At 36.0% G+C, this 7,982-nt stretch overlaps 1 protein-coding gene across 2 annotated transcripts; it reads left to right on the top strand.

The window, feature by feature from the left end:
- Nucleotides 1-207: 207 nt before the first annotated feature.
- LOC107924431 (peptidyl-prolyl cis-trans isomerase CYP65) lies at nt 208-5,456 on the top strand. 2 transcript variants are annotated; one of them, XM_016854890.2, is made up of 12 exons: nt 228-508; nt 600-662; nt 757-860; nt 2,052-2,143; nt 2,239-2,328; nt 2,447-2,522; nt 2,624-2,997; nt 3,356-3,612; nt 3,713-4,001; nt 4,463-4,576; nt 4,688-4,793; nt 4,937-5,456. In XM_016854890.2, exons 1-12 carry the CDS (start codon nt 381-383, stop codon nt 4,963-4,965), a joined length of 1,722 nt encoding a protein of 573 aa, XP_016710379.1. In that variant the 5' UTR covers nt 228-380; the 3' UTR covers nt 4,966-5,456. The 2 variants fall into 2 exon arrangements, with proteins under 2 accessions (XP_016710370.1, XP_016710379.1); XM_016854881.2 differs by having other exon boundaries at nt 208-508; nt 4,688-5,456.
- The last annotated feature ends 2,526 nt before the right edge of the window (nt 5,457-7,982 follow it).

Genomic DNA, 7,982 nt, shown 5'->3' on the forward strand with positions numbered 1-7,982 from the left:
AGAGAATTAATACATGATAGATTCGATAAATGCAATATGAGATACATTATAGGGACTGATATGGAAAGTTTATCGAAAAAATATGAACTGTTTTATAATATATAAAAAGAAAAAGAAAATGGGAAGTTCTTAAGTTTTTTTGAATAAATGAAAATAAGCCCAATTATTTCAACGGGCTTTAAATTGGGCCGTTTTAGCTGATTCAAAAGGTCGGTAATTATCGGAAGCGATACTCTGATACTCAGGGTCTCAAAGCGGTCAAAAGTCAAAGTCTCTCCCCATAATCCCTAATCCCTCACCAGAAAAAAATCCAATTCCCCTTCCCCCAAATCATAAACCCTAGCCATAGCAATTGAATTGTCCCGGAGAAGGTCGCCAAGATGGGAAAGAAACAGCACAGCAAAGATCGAATGTTCATAACGAAGACGGAGTGGGCTACCGAGTGGGGCGGCGCTAAATCCAAAGAAAATCGTACCCCTTTCAAACGCCTTCCCTTCTATTGCTGCGCGTATGCCTCACTTTCCATTCCCATTTTTGCTTTATACCATTTTTGCTTTATATCTTATTATATTCATTTTTTTTCTGGTTGTCTTATTCAGCCTTACATTCACGCCCTTCGAGTTGCCTGTATGCACGAAGGATGGCAGCGTCTTCGATTTAATGTTGGTATCTTTTCATTTCGTTGTTACTTTTTTCAAGCTTTTATATAGTGTAATTTAGGGGGTTTTGTTATTTTTTTATTGTTTTCTTGTGCAGGAATGTAGTTCCCTATATAAGAAAGTATGGGAAGCATCCGGTTACTGGGGCTCCATTGAAGCAGGAGGATCTTATCAATCTTACTTTCCACAAGAACTCTGAAGGTTTGAAATATTTATTTTCGAGTTCACGTTTTAATTCAATGAACCAAAGAAATTGAGCAAGCCATATAATATACTGCTGTCAGGTTTCAACAAAGTATGTTGTAGATTTAGAAGTAAATTTTCTAAAGTTCATGTTAAAAGGGGATACTTGTTTGAAATATTGTTCCTTTTAGTAAAAAAATATAGTTTAATTAAGATGCTGTTCCTTGTGTGAATTGTCGATTTGATTATAGATTACATTAATAGCTTTCTAGGTTCTTTTATTTGGTGCATGAGATAAATGGTGGATGTATATTTTGCATGAGTTACAGCAATTTCCTGCAAAACTAAATATTGGTCTTCTATTCTTTACCTGACTTCTTATAACTTTTTCAACAAGGTTGAACTTGAGTGTGTGTGTGTGTGTCTTCATTTAGCTATGACATGTGAATTTTGGATGTTAGACAGTTACCTTGTTTTGGGTTGAAAAAACGAAACCATGGGACGGTTGTTGCATGTTATATTTAGGTTATTATTGTCATTTTCTCTATAAACGAGCTTGTGAAGGATGCAATTTCTGCCCGCTTTTGTAGTTACTTCCTGTTCTTTATTATTTTAAATACTTAAGGTTCTGCCAGACTAGAGTGCACTGCATCTTTGGTTTAATTTTGAGCCAAAAATCAAGAAGTTGGAATTAGAGTCTGCTTGTCTATGGCCTCTTTCTTCAGTGTCACAGTTTAATATTTGTAGGTTCTGTCAAGACAACCTTCTGCAATTACTGTGAAGTTGGTAACAAGGGTAGTAGGGGAAATTGCACTTGCACATACTAATAAATCCTATGTTTGTTATACTTTGAAATCATATCTTTGGGGAATCAATTTTAACTAAATGAGAAATGGAATAAATGCTTGAAATACTCTTTGGTGATGGTGGAAATAAAGGCTATTAATTCTCATGGGTAATAGATGTAAACCTTGCTATGGTCTTCTTATTACTGTTGTTATATTGATTATACTGGTGCAATTTGGTAGAAGGCTGTTCATGAATGTTGTTCTACTTTATTGTTTTATGTGCAACTATGTTGGTATGCTGGTTGCTATTCTTTTCAGTTATATATATTTTAGAATTGACTTTATTTTAGATGTCTTTAGTATTTGCACGTTTGGTTTAGTTTTCATGCCTCAAGGATATTGAAATGGTGCCTTAATGCAGGGGAGTATCATTGTCCTGTGCTGAACAAAGTTTTTACTGAGTACACACACATAGTTGCTGTGAAGACTTCAGGAAATGTTTTCTGTTATGAGGTATAGTTTATTGCTTATATTGTCAACATTTCCTCTTAAGGTCAGATAGATGTGTTAAAGCATGATACTGTTTTTCCTTTTTTTTTCTATTGCAGGCAATTAAAGAATTAAACATCAAGACCAAAAATTGGAAAGAGCTTCTTACAGATGAACCTTTCACTAAGGAAGATATAATTACAATTCAGGTAAGCAGTGCATTTAATTCATATTCTGTTTTTATTTGATTAATACAGCAATTATTTGTTTCGCCAGTGTCACATAATGATTATAAGTTCCTTCTTGTATTGCTGCTCATGTTTGCAGAATCCTAATGCACTTGACAGTAAGGTTACCTTGGATTTTGATCATGTAAAAAATAGTTTGAAGGTTGATGATGAAGGTATTGTATTTTATTTCTGTTTTGGCTGTGCTTGCTGGTAGGATTAGCTATGTTTGCCCCTTCTAATTTATGGTCTTGATTTTCCTATAATCTTGTTGCAGAACTAAGGAAACTGAGTTCGGATCCAACTTATAACATAAATGTTGCTGGGGATATCAAGCAGATGCTAGCAGAGCTTGGAACTGACAAAGCAAAGCAAGCTGCTCTGCTTGGAGGTGGTGGGGCCAAGGCTCAAAATGAGAGGGCTGCTGCTCTTGCTGCCATTTTAGCTGCCAGGTCTCGCATTAAAGAGGATTCCAAGGCAGATGCAAATGGGGAGAGTAAAAGTCAACCTGTGTTTAGTATTGTAGATGCTGCATCTGCTTCAGTACATGGAAGAAGTGCTGCTGCAGCAAAAGCTGCATCAAGTGATAAAACTGCTGCTCGAATTGCTATGCACATGGCTGGAGAGAGGGCACCTGTGAATGCTAAGATGGTAAATTTCTCAGTTTCCTGGCTTATCTTTTGGGCGTAACTCCTTATGATAGAGCTTCATTTCATCCTAAACTAATACCAAAGTTGATCATTGTTCTATGCTTCTATCTCCTGTTAACTAGTAGTCTTTTAGAGATCTTTTTTGGTGTCAATTTGTTGATTCGTCATTCTGGTGATAATGACTTGTAATAACTGTCATTCTATCATGAATCAATTGATAGTGTGCAAAAGGTTAATTCCTTTAGGAAGACATTCATTGATATTCTTAGTCATGACAGGTTTTTAGTTTGTACGAAATGCCTCAAGATGTCTTTATGCAGTTTGAACCTTGGTCAGTGTTAACAAAAATTCTTTATCAGGTGAAGAGCCGTTTTACAACTGGTGCTGCTTCACGATCCTTTACTTCTACCTCCTATGATCCTGTTACCAAAAATGAATTTGAGTATGTTAAAGTTGAGAAAAATCCTAAAAAGAAAGGTTACGTTCAGCTGCATACAACACATGGTGATTTGAACATTGAGTTGCACTGTGATATTACTCCAAGGACATGTGAGAACTTCCTCACTCTTTGTGATCAAGGCTATTACAATGGAGTGGCCTTCCATAGAAACATTCGGTATTGTGACAATTGCTCAGTTCAGATTCTGTCCACTGTTTTCATTACTTGGCTTGGTTGTATGACTCATGTTGATGATGTTATACACTCTGGTTTCTAGGAATTTCATGATTCAAGGTGGTGATCCAACTGGTACTGGGAGAGGAGGTGAATCTATCTGGGGGAAGCCTTTCAATGATGAACTTAACTCTAAGTTGCTTCACTCAAGGCGAGGTGTTGTTAGTATGGCCAACAGTGGCCCTCACACAAATGGTTCGCAGTTTTTCATTCTATACAAATCTGCAAATCATTTAAACTTCAAACATACTGTATTTGGTGGAGTTGTTGGTGGCTTGACGACACTGTCAGCTATGGAGAAGGTTCCTGTGGATGACAATGACAAACCTCTGGTGAGTTTGGATGTTGAATATTCTTTCCATAATTAGTAATATCTCGAGTATGTATATCTTTCCATGATTGCATGTGCTTAATCTTTGCAGCTTAGTTGAATGCCTCTTGAATACAAATGCAAGTTCCCCTTTTCTCTATTTATAAATTGTTAGCTTTTTGGTTCTATATTCTTTCGTTTTATTAAGTTCTGCATAAAAAATGACATTGAGGTCAAAACCAATTTTTGTTAATAATAAGTCTTGCATATCTGTTTGTGTGGTGTTTGCTCTTGCATTTTTTTTTCCATTCGCGTGTTATTTGCTACTGATAAACTGTTTGGTAGGAAAATTCTAATTGTGATGGTTGTATGCCTCAGAATGTTTCCTTTGTTGTATTTAAGCATCGGTACTGCTGCAAGGATGGGCTTCTGGATTATTTTATGTTCCAGATCTAATTTCTTTGTTCTATGTTGCTTGTGCAGGAAGAGATTAAAATAATTAGTGTCACAGTATTTGTAAATCCGTACTTGGAACCTGATGAAGAGGAAGAGAAAGAGAAGAGCAATGGTGACAAGGCAGCTGAGGATGAAGATAATGTTAGTTTGGACCCCGTGATCCTCAGAATCTGGATTTTAGTTTTATTTTATTTTTATTACTTCATATTTCTTTACAGCCAATCATTTTAGGCATTTTCTTTGAATTTCCAGGATAAGATTGGGTCTTGGTATAGCAATCCAGGAACAGGAACAGCAGAATCCGGAGCCGTTGGTAGTGGTGGTGTTGGAAAGTACTTAAAGGCTAGGAACACCCAAAGTGAGTCTGCTACTGCTGATACCAATATAACAGCAATTTCTGTAACAAAGAAAAGGAAAGCCGCTCTTGGAGAATTTAAAGATTTTTCTGCTTGGTGAATGATGAGGTTTCTTAATGCGCTTCTATCCTTTGAAATGATACAGCATGTGCCTTGGAGCTTGGAAGCAAGTGATGCTCAAATTTGAATTTGCCGTTTGTGCAATACTTGCTCTAACAAAAACCACCTCTGCAATACTATGGGAGTAAGAGATTCAATGGCAGAATTCAGATGCTGGTGGTGGTAGTGACAGCATAGTGAAATTATATTTTTCAAGTTGGTGAAAAAGAGGAGTGAAAAACCGTTTCATAACTTTCCGTTTGTAATTTAGCCTCTGTAAAAGATGTTGCAAGGTTGTGACATTTGAACACTGCCATTATTGGCCATTAGTGTTAAGATTTTTTTTTTTTTAAATTTTCAAGGTGTTGACCCCATAAGACGGTTGATTAGCCCCGTCAAAGCCATTGCCCGTTTGTTAGGTCAACCTTAAATTCTTTTGAATATTATTCAAGAGAAAATTGTATTGTAGGACAGTTGATAAAAGTAGAATAATGAATGGGAAACGCATTTACTAATATTTGTAAACAGGAATCCACAAAGAAATGATTCATCCCATATGATTATAATTTTGTATTTCTTCTCAAATTTAATAGGAATAGTCGGGACCTGAATATTTTCAGGTATTTATTTCTTCATTTTTTGTAGGTTCAAATATTGTTTGCTTTGGATAATATTTTCAAATATCATATTTCCATTTTTTTAATATTCATTACTCAAAATTGGGTTATGTTTGTGAATTACGAATTCGACTTTGAAAATTTTAAAAAGTGAATTTATTTATATATTAAATAAATTCAGTACCTAGCATTTGAGTAATAATAATATACACATTGGATTTTAAAATAGTTATTACAAATAACCTATCCATTGATTCTTGTTGAGTGTTTTTGTGCTTATCTTAAAAAGGGTTGAAATCTTTTTTTATATGATATAGTTATTATTCATGGATATGACATCATAGGTAGATCCTCAAGTATGTCAACACGTACCCTACTCTAGGATTAACATGTGTTCCTTCGGCGCGGGTTCGCTTGCATGGTAGTTCGAAACCACATTATGTGAGCTCATGAAAGGACGTGAACACTTCACATGCTAACTCAAGGTGCGAACCATGTAGGCTACGGGTTGGGACCTAATCGAGTAATCGGGTAGTGAGTCGATAATGGCGAACACCATAACAATTTGTCCCCCACTTAGTTCAAAGAAGAGTTATAACATGACTATTCTAAGAACTTGGCTTTGCGAGGTGGGAGATTATTGAGAGAGAAACTTATCGGTATGCTTTTCGCTTTAGATTGTCATACACACTTCACCATGTGTTAAGGAGAGGTACAACTGTATACAACTAATTATGCCTTCATTCTCAGACATGTGAATTGTTAAAGTGTAAAATTCTTTTAAAAGGAGACTACCTTAACCCTAAGAACTAAACTGTTTGAATTTGAAAATTTTGAGGAGCTACTATTGAGGAGGATAATCGTGTTTTAGAGGTAATTTACTTAAAATTTGCAAATTGTCTTTGTTTTTTTTTTTTGGGTTTATTTAGACACAATGGTTAGGGCGAGAGGAGGTTGTTGTATTATTCAGGGTAATCGTGATGGTTCAAGGAGTGAGCCTTCACAACACTATGAAGTAAATGCTCTCATAGAAGCAAAAGTCTATGTTTGCACTACTAAGAAGGAAGAGATTAATCATCACTTGGCCACTCGGGGTATTCAAATACTCAATTTTTCTTATGAGTTCTCGATTGTTGAAGGGTCGAGGCGATTGAGTGACACAATTGATGAAAGTTTTTTGCTTCCTTTACACGTACTTGAAGAAAGTTTTCATCTTCCACTCCATCCCTTTTTCTGCAATCTTCTTAACGAGTATGGGATAGCTTTGGGACAGCTATTTGATTTCTCATAGTGGATCGCGGTGGCCTACTTCATTAGATATGGTCGGCGAGAAGAGGTGCCATTAATTTATATTTTCCAGAATCTATACCAACTGAAGGCTTGTAATCGAGGGGGTTCATTGGTTTTGTTTTACTTTACTTATCACAATGGATTGGAATCGATTGTTTCCAGTTGGTCTTCGAACCTTTGATTGAATCACTATAAATTCATATGGGTAAAAAATAAATTCGAAGTTGGTTTTAACTTTCCTATTGAATGGTCCACACCTAGCAATAGTGTGGGCTTGCAAAGACAAGATATTATATCGGAGGCAGGGTGAGTTCAATTCTATAGGCTTCATCGAGGTCGTGTATTGAAGCTTGAGGAGGTGCTAACTGTCAGAAATATATTTCACTACTACCTCGCAGATTTGAGCCTTAATGGATGGAGGTAAGATGATGATGACAATGGTACAAACATCGTTTTAGTTTTGCCCGCTTAATTGGCGTGGCCACATGGAGCCACTAATGAGTTAGGGCTTATTCTGTTAAGGAAAAATAAGAAGCCTGCAAATTATTTTTATAATTTTTGTAAATTAAAGCCTTGTTCGTGGTCCTCTAAACTTGAAAGGGATTAAGAAGGTAGTGCGAACCCCCTTGTGATTACTGTTGGTGTTAATAATAGACTTGTTGGTGATGCAAACACAACTCACGTTGTTGAAGAGAGTTTAGGGGAATCAACAAGTTTATCCTAAGAGATCGACGAATACATGGACGTTCGATCTTTTATACAAAATGTACGAGGAAGTCCTTGTGACAGCCCTAATTTGGCCCTAGTCGGAAAGTGGTTTCGGGATCACAAAACCGAGTCCCAAAAATAATCAAATGTTATATTATGTGTTTATTTCATGTGAAAGTGCATGTGTGAAAATCCCATGCTTTGATTCTGCCATTTGTGAGTGAAATTATGAAATAGGACCTATGTGAAAATTTTTGAAAATGCTATAGGCTAATATGTAGTGGCCTAATAAATAGTAGTGCAAAATAGGAGGATTTGCATGTCAAACTCCCCATTTTATGTGTAGTGGCCGGCCATGGTGTTAATGGTAGACAAGATGTGCAAATTTTTTTTATTGAAGTTATTGCATAAGTATGGCACAAATAATATATGTTATTTTGTGTCATAAAATGTTTAGTAATAGAATAACAAAAAGGA

This window comes from Gossypium hirsutum, chromosome A12 (assembly GCF_007990345.1).
Source record: "Gossypium hirsutum isolate 1008001.06 chromosome A12, Gossypium_hirsutum_v2.1, whole genome shotgun sequence".
In the NCBI taxonomy this organism is placed as follows: domain Eukaryota; kingdom Viridiplantae; phylum Streptophyta; class Magnoliopsida; order Malvales; family Malvaceae; genus Gossypium; species Gossypium hirsutum.